Consider the following 16,526-nt stretch of genomic DNA (forward strand, 5'->3'; position numbering starts at 1 on the left):
AGGGACAGCGCAGGAGGGGAAGACCCTCTATGAGATGGATTGATTCGGTGACTGGGGTAATCGGGATGGGTGTGTCAGAGGCAGTGTGGTTGGCGCAGGATAGAGCAGGGTTTAGGGCTGTTGTGCATAGGGCGGCTATGAGTGGAAAACGACTCGACGGCACATAACAACAACAACAACATTGTTCTATTGACCCTTTAAGCATTATGTAGTGACCTTCCTTGTCTATTGTGGTGGTTTTTACATTGAAATTTATTTTGTCAGAGACAAATTAGTATCACTACTCCTGTTTTTTTTTCTGGTTGCCATTGGCTTGGTATATTTTTTCCCCCATCCTTTTACTTTTAGTTTTTGTTTATCTTCATTTTTCAGGTGTGTCTTTTGTAGACAGCATATTGGTGGATTTTGGGTTTTTATTCAATCTGCTACTCTTTTTCTCTTCAAGGGTGCATTCAAACCATTTGCATTCAGTGTAATTATTGCAAGGTAGAGTTTTATTACTGTCATTTTGTTGAGTTCTTTTGGGTGTTCTTGTTAGTTACTTTGGTCCATGCTACTTTCTGTGGCACCTCTGTAAGAAGGACATCTCTCAGGGTTTCCTGCAATGCTTGTCTTGTTTTTACAAATTCCCTTAGATTCTGTTTTTCTGGGAATATCTTGATCTCTCCTTCATATTTGATGGACAGTTTTGCTGCATACAGTATTCTTGGTTGACAATTGTGTTCTTTGAGTGTTTGATATATGTCCTTCCACTCTCTTCTTGCCTGCTTGGTTTCTGCTGAGAAATCGGCACTTAATCTTGTCTGTTCTCCCTTATAGGTTACTCTTTGTTTCCCCCTTGCTGCTGTCAGAATTCTCTCCTTATCTTTGGTTCTGGCAAATTTGACTATGATATGTCTTGATGTTTATCTTTTGGAGTCTATTCTATATGGTGTTCCTCACCTTCTTGAATATATATTCTCTCATTCTTCATTATGCCTGGGAAGTTGTCCTCTAGTATTTCTTCCACAACTTTTTCGGTGCCTTTACTTGCTTCTTCCTGTTCTGTTCTGTTTTATACTGTGATTTCTCTTGATGGTGTCCCACATTATTCTTAGATTTTCTTTCTTTTCCTTCCTTTTTGATTCTGCTTTTTGCTCTAGCAGATCAGTGTTGACAATTCCATCTTCTAGTTCACTGGTTCTGTGTTCAGTCTCTTCAACTCTGCTCATGTGTCCCTCCATCATGTTGCCAGCATCTGAAACATTGGACCTCGTATTTTGTATCATGGTTTCTTGTTTTTCTGGTGCCCCTAATGCCTCATTTGTTCTATTGGCATTGTTCTGGATTGTGTTTATGTTTTGTTTTTAGCTCCTCCTGGGTTTTGCTTGCAGTGTTCTGTAATTCTTCATGTTTGCCTTTCACTCACTGAAAATATTTAATCACTGTTCTTTTAAATTCTATGTCAGAAAGTTCCATCATGAGGGGAGGGAGTGGGCAGGGAGAAAAGTACAACAATGAATGAATGTAAACCCTAAGTCTCTGTAAACTTTCATTGAAAAAAATAAAAAACAAATGGGAAAAAAAGACATTTCCATCAGACTTTCTGGCTTCAGGAAATCCATTAATACTGTGTCACTTTTTGGGGGTGACATCTTGCTTTGCACTTGTGTAGGATAGCTTGCATCTTTCGTGACACATGTTATTTTTTTTCTGAATTTCTGACATTTCCGAAAGTTCACTTCAGGGCCTGTGAGAGCAGCCTCTTGTAGCTAAGTCAGATGCTATGGATTAAAGACAAGTTGATTGACTTTACGGGTAGGCATAGGTATGGAGCTGAATGTGGGGCAGGGCAGGCCCGTGGTGGGGGCGGTCGGTGAGACCATGGGGGCAGGTCAGTCACTTAGATTTCATCTGTCTGGGTGTGCTCACAAGTGGGTCCCTGCTCACATTTCAGCTGTCCATCTCCCACCCAGCAGCTCTCACTCAGTGATTCTTGCCCATGATTCCTCACCTAGGTGCCCTTACCCAGCGACCCCCACCCCAGTGAGGCCCTGGGTCCAGCGGGGCTTAAGAAAACTCCGTCAATTTCCTGCTGACCTGCTTGCTCCTGGCGGGCGGATCCCACAGCAGCTCAACTGGTGGCTTCAGCCAGGGTTTGTGGCTTGCTGCTTCTGTGGCTCCCAAACGAATTATTTTAATAAAAGTTCTGACTCAAATTCCTACTGTCCACTTCTTGCTGCATCACGTCGGTCTCTCTGGTGGTCCGTTTCTATGCAGCTTGCTGCTCCTCCAGCTCCGTATGCTGTTTCCTCCATCACTGTCATCTTGGTTCCCCTGAAGGCCTATTTTAAAACTACCACACATCCAGTGCTTCTCTGCCCCTACTATCCTTCTATCTTTTAATAGTATTTCTTCAATGAATTAGGTCAAATAAAATATAGCCATGATAAATTTCTTGGCTACAGCCTCAACATGAGCTTAATATTCTGCACATTATCATCATTGGGAAATGAATGTTCTTAATTAACGTTCTGAACGATTGACGTAAGACATGAGTAAATTTTTCAGCCATTATTTCTTTAAATGTTGTTGGGTTTTTCCTCTCTCTTCATTCTGTTATTCCTGTTACTCCTATGATGGTGGGTTTAATGGTATCACACTTTTCTGAAAGTTCTGTTCCTTTTTCGTCATTCTCTATCCCCCCTTTCTTCTGATTGTATCATCTCTGCATATCTGTCTTCAAGTTCACGAATTCTTTCTTCTGTCAGCTCAGATCTACTGTTTGGTCATTCAGTGATTTTGTTTGTTTGTTTGTTTCAGTTAATATGCTGTTTAACTCCCTGATACCCATTTTTATTCTTATTAAAATGTCTTTTTATTGATATTCTCTGATGTGATATGGTCATCATACTTTCCTTTACTTCTTTGATCAAGGTTTCCTGTAGTTCTGTAGCATTATTTAGCATGGTTTCTAAATTTAGCTATCTGGTTGTTCTCATAATCAGTTTCTGTTGTTTGTATTTTTTTTTCATTGTCTACAGGTTGTTGTTGTCAGGTGCTGACAAACAGTATGATTCATAGTGACCCTATGATCACCAAATCTGAGCCCTATCCTATCTGTGCCATTCTCATTATCTCTGATACACTCAAACCCACTACTGGAGTCATTGTATGAAACCATCTTGTTGAGGGTCTTCCTATCTTTTACTGACCCTCCACCTTTTTAAATGTGATGTGTCCCTTTCTAAAAAAATAGCCTCTTCTAGCAGCATACCCAAAGCATGTGACACAAAGCTATCCTTGCCTCCAAGGAACACTCTGACTGCACTTTCTCCAAGACATATCTGTCCTTTTGGCAGTCCATGGGATGTTCAATGCTCTTCTCCAACACTGCAGCTCAAAGTCTTCAATTCTTCTTCTGTCATCCTTATTCATTCACCAGCTTTCAGATGCATAACAAGTGATTGAAAAGACCATGGTCTGAATCACCTTAGTTTTTCAACTGAAGTCCTTACTCTTTAGCACTTTGGAGAGGTCTCTTGACAGCAGATTTTCCCAATACAATACTTTTTATTTCTTGACTGCTGGAACCAAGGGTGGTGATTGTGGATCCAAGAAGGATGAAGTAATTGACTATCTCAGTCTCTTCTGTATCTATCATGATGTTGCCTATCAGCCCAGTGGTGAGGATTTTTATCTTCTTCTTGTTGAGGTGTAATCTGTCTTGAAGTTTGTAGTCCTCAATTTTTGCAGCAAGTGTTTCATGTCCTTCTCTCTTTCAGCAAGCAAGGTTGTGTCATCTACATAGCATGAGTTGTTACTGAGTTTCCTTCCAGTCCTGATGCCACATTCTTCTTCATTATGTGCAGCTTCTTTAATGATTTGCTCACCATACAGATTGAATATGTATGGAGAAAGGATACAGCCCTGACAAACACCTTTCTTAATTTTAAACCATGCAGTTAGTGTTCCCTAGTTGTGTTTGGACAACAGCTTCTTTGTCTGTTCTTGGATAGGTTTTGTATAAGCGTGTTTAAGTCTTCTGGAATTCCATTCTTCTCAATGTTAACCCTAGCTTGTTATGATCCACGTAGTCAAATGCCTTTGCATAGTCAATAAAGCATAAATTGATATTCTCTGCTTTCAACCATGATCTCTCTGACAGCAGCAGTGATATCCCTGGTGTCACTGCCTCTTCCAAACCCAGCTTAAACTTCTGACAATCCTCTGTCGATGTATCTTCTCGCTGTTTTTGGATGATCTTCAGTAAGAATTTACTTGCATGTGATATGAATGATATTGTGAGGTATGGAAACAGAAGAAAATATTTTCCTGCTTCCATACCTATTTCAGTTTTGGTGTTTTTGTTTGTTTGTTTGTAAAAAGCTAGTCACTTTATAAAAATTTTAAAAATTTTAGTTTTAGGTAATACATTGTAGTAACATCTTCTGGTGGGACACTGTATTTTCATTTGCTTATTTGTTTTTTGACAAGCTGGATTATTTTAGTGTTACGTCCCCCTTCCTGCAGTGTTAAGCCTCATTTATGCTCCTCATTGACTGACTGACAAAGGAACAAACAAGTCTGTATTGGAGGAGGGGCAACCAGGGTTTTCCTTAGAGGCAAGGGTGGCTAAACACCATCTCACATACTTTGGGTATCAGGAGGGATAAGTCCTTGGGAAAATGCATCATTCCACAAAAAGGTGGAAAACCCTCAACAAGGTGGATTAACTCAGTGACTGTAACAAGGGCTTTGAGTATATATGAGATAATGAGGATGACACAGAATAGGGCAGAGTTCACATGTGAACTGTAGTTGACTTGATGTCACCTAAAAACAACAAATAAATGTTCTTCATGGGACAATAGGGAGCTCTGGTGGCCTCGTGGTAAGAAGCTGTGCAGCAGATCCCACGGGTGTAAATCTACCTGCTGCTCTGCAGGAGATGAATGAGCAGTCTCCTTACGTCTTCTGAAAACCCGCTGGAGGGTCAGCCATGTGTTGGTTGTGACTTGATGGCACACAACAACATGGGCCATAACTTTGGGTATGGACTACCACCATGGAAGTCTGAGATACCATTGACCCAGCAATTCCACTACTGGGACTATAACCCAAAGAGACCACAACCGACATCCAAGCAGATGTATGCATATCCATATTTATTGCGGCTTTGTTTACGATAGCAAGGAGTTGGAAAAAAACCCAAGTGCCCATCAACAAATGAATGGATAGAGAAGCTGTGGTATATTCACACAATGGAATGGTATGCAGCAGTGGAAAAACAAGGAACTCATGCAATATTATCCAAAATGGGTGACCCTGGAGGACATTATGCTGAGTGAAATATCTCAGTCACCAAAGGACAAATACTGCATGGTGCCACTGTTGTAAAACAGGACTGACATCAGGGTTGGGGTGACACTGAGAAAGATGATAATGTATACTACATTGAAACAGATGAGGGAGAAAACTGTTTAAAAGGGATATGTGATTAGGTATTTTTGTCATGACAGGTGTCCAGAACGAAGGCTGCATAGTGAAGTGGACCTGGGAGGAGGGATTATAAAACAATGAAAGAATTTCTCTTTTGCTTTTCCAAGAGGGGAGTGTTCTGAGGCGAGGGTTGGGAGGGGAGGAAAGTGCAACAATGAATGAATGGAAATCCGAAGTCTCTGTAAATTTTCATTTGAATTAACAATAATAATAATAAACAATTTTAAAAAATTCAATCACCCCTGGACCTTGCACATCATTGTCATTTTACCCGGGTCCTTCCCATTTGCTTCCTCCTCTCTTTCCACCATCAAACTGTGCAGCTCTGTGGTTTCACCACTATCCATCCTCACCCCTTGAGTTTCTGTACATGATTTAGTATTTATTCTCCTATTTTTACAATAATGATCTTAGGTAGTATTTGTCCTTATGAGACTCAGCTCACTCAGCATAATGCCCTCCAGACTCTCCCAAGTTACGAAGTATTTTTTGAAATTGTTGCTCCTGATGCTGCGTAGTATTCCATGGTGTGAATGTATCACAGTTTCTCAATCCATTCAGTTGTGGTTGGATATTTGGGCTGTTTCCATGTTCTTATTTTTAGATAATTGCTTTTCTGCCATTTCCTTCACCCAGCCTTTCTTTGTCAATGGCACTAAGGATCCTTCTTCTCTGTTAAAGAAGTCAGCCTAAATTCCAGGGAAACTCTTTGGTGATCTTAACTGTCCTGCTTCCCCTGTTTCCTGTGACCAGGATATCCAATATTAAAGCTTGACTTGAACTTCCCAGTGGAGCACAGAGAAGAGCCATGGGTGAAGGATTTACAGGATTCCAAAGAATTGAAACAATTTCATGATCCCAAGATAGGTAAGTAATAGTTCATTGAATACTAGGGAAGAAAGAAAAGTCTAGCCTTGATCAGGGTAAAGAACTTTGCAATTCTATTTATGAACTCTTATCTTCCTTAAAACCAAATGATCCCACTGTCAGTGGGTTTAAACTGTCTCTTAGTGACCCTGTAAGACAGTGGGTTTCTAAGACTATAAATCTCTATAAAAGAGAGGCAGACTGCCTTTTCTTTCTTTCATGGAGTGGCTGATGGGTTTGAACCACTGAATTTTCATGGTGCTAAATATACTGCAATACCAAGGCTCCATCCTGTTTCCCTCTTGTCAGTTTAATATAACTCTTCTCCCCCTACTTTCTATTTTCCTTGTAACATGGTGATATCTGAAATTTCTATTTTTTCTCTCAGGTTTTGAGATTGAGAGGGAAAATGAAGCTGATACTTCAAAACAGAATAAACTGGAGAATATGTATCCATTTATTGTTACTCTAGAGGGGAATGCTCTACATGGTCCTATTTTGCAAAAAGACTATGAACAGTTAGAAAATCAGTGGGAGCCTCCTCCTCCATCTCCTCCTCCCCCTCCCACTTCCCCTCCTCCTCCCCCTCCTCCAGAGGAGCTACAGACAGATTTAACAAAACTTATCAGTTCTCAGAACCATCCTGTAGCAGGGCAACCCGAGAGCTCCAATCTGGAAGAACTTGTCACCCCTAGACCTCACAAGAAAAAGAATCCAGGAGAGAAACCTCACCGATGTCCTCAGTGTGGAAAATGTTTCGCTCGGAAGTCACAGCTTACTGGGCACCAGAGAATTCATTCGGGAGAGGAACCTCACAAGTGCCCTGAATGTGGGAAGAGCTTCCTTCGTAGTTCTGACCTTTACAGACACCAGCGACTTCACACTGGTGAGAGGCCTTATGAGTGCTCTGTATGTAAAAAACGATTCACTCGCAGGTCACACCTTATAGGGCACCAGAGAACCCATTCTGAAGAAGAAACCTACAAATGCCTTGAGTGTGGGAAGAGTTTCTGTCATGGATCTAGTCTCAAAAGACATCTGAAAACTCACTCGGGTGAAAAACCTCACAGGTGTCACAGTTGTGGGAAAAGCTTCATTAGGCTGACAGCCCTTACTTTGCACCAGAGAACTCACACTGAAGAGAGGCCTTTTAAATGTAATTACTGTGGGAAAAGCTTTAGGCAGAGACCAAGCCTTGTTATTCATTTAAGAATTCATACTGGGGAGAAGCCTTATAAGTGTAGTCATTGTTCCAAAAGCTTCAGACAGAGAGCAGGCCTGATTATGCATCAGGTTACTCACTTTCGGGAAGATTTCTTTAAGAATTGTTGAGGTCAACCAGTTCTTCAGAAATAAGTCCTCAGAACATGACACCAACCGTAAAAGTCTTAGCCTGCAAAACCTTGTTTCTTTGTTTTTTTCTTGGAACAATGTTTTTATTGCTTTGTTTGTGTTTTGAGCTTATAAGAACAGCTTTTTTTTTCCTTTTTAAAACTCATATTCTGAACCATGTAAGTTCTAAAGTATCCTCCTATTCTTGCAACTCTCCTAAATTTGATTTTCATTCTGGCTCCACAACTTCATTTTTTTATTATAGTGAAAATGTGTACCAAACTAACCATATTATAGGTGTAAATGTCAAACATAGAAATAATGACATTACTTTCAGGTCCATGGTTGATACAATCTCAGTTATCATGTCTGTCTGATATAACCATTGTGGCAGTACCATAATTAATTTGCTTTGTCATTATTAAAAGGGACTATTTTAGCTTAAAGCATCAAAATATGGAAAGATAGGAGACAGTGAAGTTGGTCAAAGTAGAAAACTGTCAGGAACACAAGGATGAAGGAAATGATTAGTTATACAGTAAGAACCATATTATTCCCATAGAAAATATTAATGTTTAAGAAAATTTAGTTCTTATTCACTTTGGAATGGTGAAAAAATGTACTGTCTTACTTAGTTAGCCGTCAGTGGTGTTCCAGCTTATGACTCATTATTAATTTGGTGATTTTTTTTATCACAGCATTAAGTATGACTATAGAAGAACCTACTTGACAGCTGAGGGAGAATCTGATTTTATTTGGTTTGACTGATGAACCACTATCCATTGCTTTTCATTCTCCTTTGCTTGTCAATCATGTGTCTCTCAGAGCTTTGAAAACTATCCTCTTCCTTTATTTCAGTGTCTCTCAAAATGTGTGCCACAGAACACTTAGTTCTACATATAAGTTTGAGAAATGCTCCCTAACATCTCTTTCCTTTGTAGATTCACAGTGCACATCAACATAGGAGAATCTTTGAAAAGTCCAGTAAAGGGGAAAAAAAGTATAGATAGATACCTTTTGGACTCAATGCTTTCCAAACTTATTTGCCTCCAGAACTCCTTTTCATGTATACACAGTAATAAACTGTAGAAGTAGTGTTCTGTAAATAATCCTTGGAACATGCTGTCTTGAACAAATATTTCAATAGCTCACATTATAGACTTGTTGCTTTTAAGCCTACTTATCTTCAGTTATCTCAAAGAATCTAGCAAACATTTATGTCTTTTATTCAATAGACACACCATTTGAAGAGTTGTTGTTAATGTGCTGTTTGTTGAGTTGGAACCAATTTATAGCTGACCCTCCAGCTGGTTTTCAGAGGTTGTAAGTTGCCTGAGAGGAGTTTCTCATCTTTCTTTAGGTTTGCAGCACAACTCTTCACTCACTAGGCCACCAAAGCTCCATTTAGAGAGAGAAGTATCACTAAATCTGATTATTTATAGGTTGTCCAGTAATTCTCAACCGCTTTAATTTTTTAAAAAAATTATATATTAATACACATGCATCTAATTGAAAATGTTTTCATATAATTGTGTTTTAGGCTTTCATTTTTCTGTAGTGAGGGAAGAACTCCCTTTGTCAGTTCAAACTGTTAATATGTGAAAATATTTATTAAGCCTGGCTCATTGTTGTAAAATAAAAGAAATAGGACATCCAAGCATTTTCTCTTCATGAAGATATCCAGTCATCCTTTCCTTAAACTAGAACCAGGAAAAGCATCTTTCTTATATTCTGTTGAGGTTGATGGAAGTAGTATTTGGTTTAAGTATTTGATAGGTATCTACCATGTACCAGTCTCGATACTAAGCTTAATGGAAGCATGTAAGGAAACAAATTATGTGTCAGGCTCCTAACAGAGTTTATAATATTTCTAGTTAAACAAGAGTTGGGAATCAAGTGGAGAACAATGCAAAAGAGTTTATAATGAAGTGCCAAATCATACCAAGTGCTCGAGCCAGGATTTTAGTCATCCAGGTTCTTGTATGATGCTGCTATATTTCTAGAGTTAAAATTTAGATCCCAGTAGCAATAAACATGTACTATGGGAGGAGTCTTGAATGTAGAAATGAAAATGCTGAATGTAATGGCTTCTCTTTTCTTCTTTGTGGAATTGCACTCAAACCAGAACAGTGCCTTAGAATGGATCTACCCAACTGCTCTGTATCTATGCAATATTTTAATAAAATGAATATATATTATATATATTCCCTTCCTGCTTCAATCTCATTGATGATTTGAACAACATAGAGCTGTTTCCGTGAGCCATGCAACAAGCTCTACAGTTGTCTCCCATTCCAAACCCAGTCAAAATAATTTTCTTCTGTGCAACCATGATATTGTATTCATGTGTTGCCCCTGTCTGCTCCCTCTCACCCAGCATTTAACACAATTCATTTTAGCTTTCAGGTTTAATTACAAGTATAATATGAGCTGTGTCTAGGGTAATGGGAATAGGTGTGTTGGAGTAGGTGAGATTGCCTCAGGAAAGGGCAAGGTTTGGTGCTATTGTGCATAGGGTCTCTCTGAGTCATAGGCAACTAGATGGTACATAACAACGATATGAGCTGCAATCTCCCAATATATCTCATACATAAATGCATCTCTCTTCATCCATTAGTACCCATTGCCTTTGAGTTGATGTCAACTCCAAGTTGATAATCCTCCCTCAGACTTCTGAGGCCGTACATCTTTTTTGGGAGGAGAGAGACCACCTGTCTTTTCCCTGCAGAGTGGCTGGTGGATTCGAACTGTGGGCCTTTTAATTAAGCAACTTGATATGTTATACTCTACACAATCAGAGCTCCTTCTATCAATTACAGTGCCGTATGTATGTTAAGTGTTATTAAATATGTGTGCAGTTGATTAAAGACAATGTGAAATAACATGTAAACTGAAACATATAGCATATTTCATGTATATGTCCTACTTTCTTTCCCCAAAAAAAATGATCGAATATAGTAATCATATCCTAATGTGAATGGCCAACTGTAAAAGGCAAGCAATAATACCCACCAATTGCCAGCATCAGGATGGATGGTGAAGAGATTGAGATTGTACACAGCTTTAGTTTGCTTGGCTCCATAGTCAACAGTCTTGGCACCAGCAGCCAGGAAATTAAAAGGGGCATTGCCATGGGAAAGTCTGCTGCTAGGGACCTCTCCAAAGTGCTGAAGAGCAGTGGTGTCTCTCTGGAGACTAAGGTGCGTCTGATACAGGCCATGGTCTTTGCAATCACCTGTTATGCATCAGAGAGTTGAACAGTGACCAAGGAGGATAGAAGGAGGACTGATGCCTTTGAGCTGTGGTGCTGGAGAAGAGTATTGAGAATACCATGGACTGCTAGGAAAACAAATAGATTTGTCCTGGAAAGGGTTAAACCGGGTGGCTCCTTGGAGGCAAGGATTCTGAGGCTCCGTCTAACTTACTTTGGACATGTAGTGAGGAGAGACCGGTCCTTAGAGAGGGACATCATGCTTGGGAGGGTGGAGGGATGGCGCAGGAGAGGAAGGCCCTCTATGAGGTGGATTGATTCAGTGACTGGGATAATTGGGATGGGAGTGTCAGAGACAGTGCGATTGGCACAGGACAGAGCGGAGTTTAGGGCTGTTGTACATAGGGTTGCTATGAGTCGCAGGCGACTCGACGGCATATAACAACAGCAATGACTACTATGAAAGTGAAATATATTTAAACTCGGATATATATATATATACATATATATATATATATATACATATATATATATATAATCTCATCATCGTTGAGTTCGTAGGCTATGAGTTGTTAATGTGCTGAGTCAGCATTCATAGCTGACCCTCCAATGAGTTTTCAGAGCCTGTATATTGGACCAGAGGAGATTGCCCATCTTTCTCCTGAGGAGCAGCTGGTATACTCGAAACGTCTCCCTTTGAGTTAGCAGCGCAACTCTTACCACAAGGCCACCAGAGATAGATAGTAACTTACAAGAAATATCAGTATATTTTATTTTAATTCTTTGTTGTTTAGTGATCAAAGCATTATGGGGTGTGTTTTTCCTCTAAATCTAGCACTTGATGTTTCTTTTTCTTTTCTTTCTTTTTTTTTTTTTTTTGTATACAGAGACCTCGCCAAAGTACTGAAGAGCAACGATGTCATTCTGGAGACTAACTAAGGTGTACCTGATCCAGACCATGGTCTTTGCAATAACTTGCTATGCATTGGAAAGCTGGACAGTGACTAGGGATGATAGAAGGAGAATTGATGCCTTTGAGCTGTGGTGTTAGAAAAGAGTACTGAATATACCAGAATATAACAGTACTGTTAAGAGAACATATTTGTCCTAGAGAGGGTGAGATCAGGCTGCTCCTTGGAGTTAAGGATTCTGAAGCTTCGTCTGACATACTTTGGACATGTTGCAAGGAGTGATCAGTCCTTGGAGAGGGACATCATGTTTAGGAGAGTGGAGGGACGGCGCAGGAGAGGAAGACCCTCGATGAGATGAATTGATTCAGTGACTGAGATAATAGGGATAGGAGTGTCAGAGACAATAAGATTGGCACAGGACAGAGCAGGGTTTAGGGCTGTTTTACACAGGGTCACTATGAGTCACAGGCAACACGATGGCACATAACAACAACAGCAGTGTTCTTATTAGGGATCTCTAGTGGCCTAATGGTAAGAATCTGTGCTACAATCCTGAAGACACATGGTGCAAATCTGCCAGCTGGTCCATGGAAGAAGGATGGCAATCACCTCTCATGTGATTACTGCCTCTGAAAACTTATTGGAGGATCAACTGTGGGTCACTTCTGACTCAATGGTACACAACAACACCAATGTTCTTATTGGTGAGTCCAAATAGTTCTTTATTTCAATTTTCTTTTTTTTTCTTTATTTCAATTTTCATCTTAATTCCTCTTTGAACCTGAACCAAGAGTTGTACAGTGTTGGCCTTTTCCTTTCAATTTTTGGTTTTACTGCATTGTGATTGGAAAATGAGGTTGATTCTATCTCTGGTTTTAAAGGTCTTGAGGACTTAGATGAAAGTTAATTTGTGGTGGTTGTTAATGTGCCATTGAGTTGGAGCTGGTTGTAAATCTCAGTGGAAGGAATTGTCCATCTTCCTCCCATGAAGCAGTTGCTGAATCTGAACTGCTTGCCTTTGGAATGGCAATGAAACTACTCACCACTAGGTCTCTGAACAAGCTGGTAAGTATCCTAAATTTAGCCCAAACCCATTGCTGTCAGACTTACAGCAGCCCCTGGATTTCCCAGAACCGCCTCCCGAGAGTGCCAAGGATGTGATCTGTACATTATTCTCCCACAGAACAGCAAGTGGGTTTCAACTGTTGACTCTTTGTTTATTTGTGTGGTGTACCTTTGAGTCAGAACCAACCCATAGCTGCCCTCCTGCGGGTTTTCAGAGGCAGTTAATCACACAGGAGAAGATTGCCCATCTTCCTGTGAAGTTGCTGGTTGATTTGATCCAAGTGCCTTTGGGGTTGTAGCACAGCTTCTTATCACCATTTTTGTTATGTGTCATTGAGTTGCCTGCGACTCATAGCAACCCTATGTACAACAGCTCTGAAGCCTGCCCTGTCCTGAGCCAGTCTCACTGACTCATGCACCTAACCACTTTCCCCCAGTTACCATGTCAATCCATTTCATCTGGAGTCTTCCTTTCCTGTGCTGTCTTTCCGTCCTTCCAAGCATGATACCCTTCTTCAAGGACTAGTCCCTCCTGGCTACATGCCGAAAGTATGTGACATGGAGCTTCAAAATCCTAACCTCCAAGAAAAACTTGATTTCACCTTCTCCAAGACAGACCTATTTGTTCTCCTGATGGTCCATGGTATCAAGACTCTTCTTCAGCACCACAACTCAAAGGCATCAATTCTTCTTCTGTCATCCTTTGTCATTGTTCAGCTCTCTGATGCATAGCAAGTAATTGAGAAGACCATGGCCTGGATCAGGCACACCTTAGTCTCTAGACTGACATCATTGCTTTCCAGTACTCTAGAGAGGTCCCTGACAATAGATTTTTCACAGTGCAATTTGTCTTTTGAATTCCTAACTGCTTGGTGCCAACAGTGTTTACTGTGAAGCTGAGCAAGGTGTAATTGTTAACAATCTCAATCTCTTCTTCATCTATCATGGTGCTGCCAGTTGGACCAGTATTGAGAATCTTTGTCTTCTTTATGTTGAACTCCAATCCATGCTAAAGACCTTCTGCAGCAAATGATTCAGGTACTTCTAAGTTTCTACAAGCAAGGTTTTGTCATCTGCATAAAGCAGGTTGTTGAATCTTCCTCCAATTCTGATGCCACATTCCTCCTCACAAAGTTCAGCCTCCCAAATGATCTGTTCCACATAAAGATTGAAAAGGTATGCAGATAAGACACATCCCTGACACACTCCCTTCCAGATTTTGAACCATGTAATGTTTTCCTACTCTGTTTTGAGGACTGCCTCCTGATCTAAGTATAGGTTTTGCATGAGCACAAGAAAGTGGATTCCCATTCTCCTCAAGGTTTGACACAATTTGTTATGATCCACCACCAGGCCACCAGAACTCTGCAACTCTTTAATTAGCATCCAAGTTTTTAATCACTCTGTCATCAGGACTTGTACAAAAGAATTTTATTTGTAGGGCATAAATACACAGTACTCTAAATCGAGTTTGGTTTTATTTAAAAATAATAAACACAAGTTGAAGGAACTAGAAGATTGGCTATGTTGTTAGGTACCATAAAGTTGTGTATGACTCAGTGACCCTGTGCCATCCTCTTCATCTCTAACACACTTGAGCCCATTGCTACAGTTAGTGTGTCAGTCCACTTCCTTGGAGGTCTTCCTCTCTTTTGTTGACCCTCCCTCTTTCCAACATGATGTCCCTTTCCAAGGACTAGCCAGCCTCTCCATACACAATAGCAAATGAAACCCTTAGAGGACCTTGTGCAGTATCTAAGAGGGCACACAATAATTAAGAACAGTGCTTATAAATTACTGTTGGGTAAAAGAAAAGATAGTAGAACAATGTACCAATAAAGAAATATGCATCACCAGCAAATATATCGGGAAAAGAAATGAACATGTTTGGTGACTTCATAAGAAGGTTAAAGCTTTAAAAGGTTGCTAGTCCAATTACCTAGGGAAAAGGTTGGAGGTCACAGGAATGGGTGGGGTGGCCCGGGTTGGCCCTCCCAGCAATCTACATAGTATCAGGAAAGCAGTCCACCTCTTCAGCTCTCAGTCCCATTCTTTTTGTCCTTAATTTTAACTCATCTTAATTTGTGTCTCATCAATTTTTAGGCCTCTCTTCCTCCTCACCCATCCCTAGGATCCATCCGGAATGATTCTGTATTTGTGTAAACCTTTCTGAACCTTTTTTATAATAGTTGTGAGCCATCTGGTTATAAACAACCCATAGATAACTCCCTTCGGTGGGTTTTCAGCACTGGTGGCCTAGTAGCAAGAAGTTGCGCTGCAATTCTGAAGGCACGTGGTTTAAATCCACCAGCTGCTCTAAGGGAGAAGGATGAGCAATCTTCTGTGTTATTAACTGCTTTTGAAAACCTGCCAGAGGGCCAGCAATGGGTCTGTTACAACTCAATGGTATACAACAACAAATCGCACGAAAGGAGACTGCCTATCCTTCCACCACAGCGCAGCTGGTGGATTCCAACCAAATGCCTTTGGGATTGCAGTGCAACTTCTTACCACTATAGTTATTGTTTTTAAGTGCCGTTGAGTTGAGCATGATTCATAGCGACCCTACGAACAAAATACCTGAACTTTGTTCTAAAATTATTGTCTTTTTTTTTTAAGTTCATAGAGTTTCCAGAGACATGCTGTTTAGGAAGTGGATGCCACGCCTGCTTCCAAGTATCGCACTCACAAATTTATCCATTTGTGACTATTTCACTCAGCGTAATGTTCCCTAGATTCGTCCATGTTAGGCAGTACTTCACAAATTCTTCGCTTTTTAATTATTCCCATTTTCTCAGAGCCTAAAAAATCTTGCCAGTAGCACAGCCTTTCAATCTGTGCTGGCTGGCAGGTACAAAGCCCCTGGGCAGGAAGCAGGAGTTCACTGGGTAAGCTCATCTTACTAGCAGAGGGCGGGACAATCGCTTGGATGGGTTGTACGTAGCCACCTCCCCGTTGCACCAGAAAAAAGGAGGAGCTATGTTAGAAAGCAAGGGGTGGGGCTGAAGTGACAAGGGGCGGATCTGCGGAAGGGGCTTATTTCAGGCTACAGTTCTGTAATTCCTGGAAGGAGGCGGAGCTAGGTCGAGGTCGCTGTTATGAGATGCTGAAAGAGGCGGGGCTCAGGCGCTCTATGGTAGAGCATTGGTAGAGGGCCGGGCTACGTGGGCGGGGCCGTGACCACAGCCGCCGCTGATTCTTGGAATGGGGTGGAGCGAGGTGGGGGCGGAGCTTGAAAACCGGCGAGAGGCGGGGCTGAGCACGGGACAGCAGTTCCCCTCGGCGGAGGAGGGGCAACGGCGGCCCCAGCGGCGCAGATCTCAGGCGAGGCCGGGCTGCGGGAGACGCGGTTCTGCGTGGCTCCCGCTGCTCGCGCGCCTGGGGGTCGGCAGGAGCAGCGCGGCCGCAGGCCTATGGCGCCGGCAGCGGCCCTGTCGGCAGCAGCGGCGGCGGCGGCCCTCTCGGGCCTGGCAGTGCGACTGTCGCGCTCGGTGGCGGTCCGCGGCTCTTACAGCGCCTTCTGTAAGGGGCTCACGCGCACGCTGCTCACCTTCTTCGACCTGGCCTGGCGGCTGCGCATGAACTTCCCCTGCTTCTACGTGGTGGCCTCGGTGATGTTCAATGTGCGCCTGCAGGTGCGCATCGAGTGAGGCGCGGGG

General features: G+C 41.6%; 2 protein-coding genes across 2 annotated transcripts in view; both read left to right on the plus strand.

Annotated features, from left to right (window-relative positions):
• The window catches only part of ZNF449 (zinc finger protein 449), a 28,767-nt gene extending 21,087 nt beyond the window's left edge, over positions 1-7,680 (plus strand). The window contains exons 3-4 of the mRNA XM_006881889.1: positions 6,235-6,348; positions 6,737-7,680. Coding sequence (XP_006881951.1) covers positions 6,235-6,348; positions 6,737-7,680 — 1,058 coding nt within the window. The remainder of the gene's footprint in view (positions 1-6,234; positions 6,349-6,736) is intronic.
• Positions 7,681-16,280: 8,600 nt separating this feature from the next.
• Positions 16,281-16,517, plus strand: LOC102865196 (uncharacterized protein MGC39606-like). Its single transcript, XM_006881890.1, has one exon. The coding sequence runs from the start codon at positions 16,281-16,283 to the stop codon at positions 16,515-16,517; it is 237 nt and encodes a 78-aa protein (XP_006881952.1).
• The last annotated feature ends 9 nt before the right edge of the window (positions 16,518-16,526 follow it).

Source organism: Elephantulus edwardii, unplaced genomic scaffold, assembly GCF_000299155.1.
Source record: "Elephantulus edwardii isolate Elephantulus edwardi_28Jun2011 unplaced genomic scaffold, EleEdw1.0 scaffold00016, whole genome shotgun sequence".
Classification (NCBI taxonomy): Eukaryota; Metazoa; Chordata; class Mammalia; order Macroscelidea; family Macroscelididae; genus Elephantulus; species Elephantulus edwardii.

Excerpts from the sequence above, each read along its gene's own strand:
- LOC102865196 (XM_006881890.1), top strand. The coding sequence starts at position 16,281 with ATGGCGCCGGCAGCGGCCCTGTCGGCAGCAGCGGCGGCGGCGGCCCTC.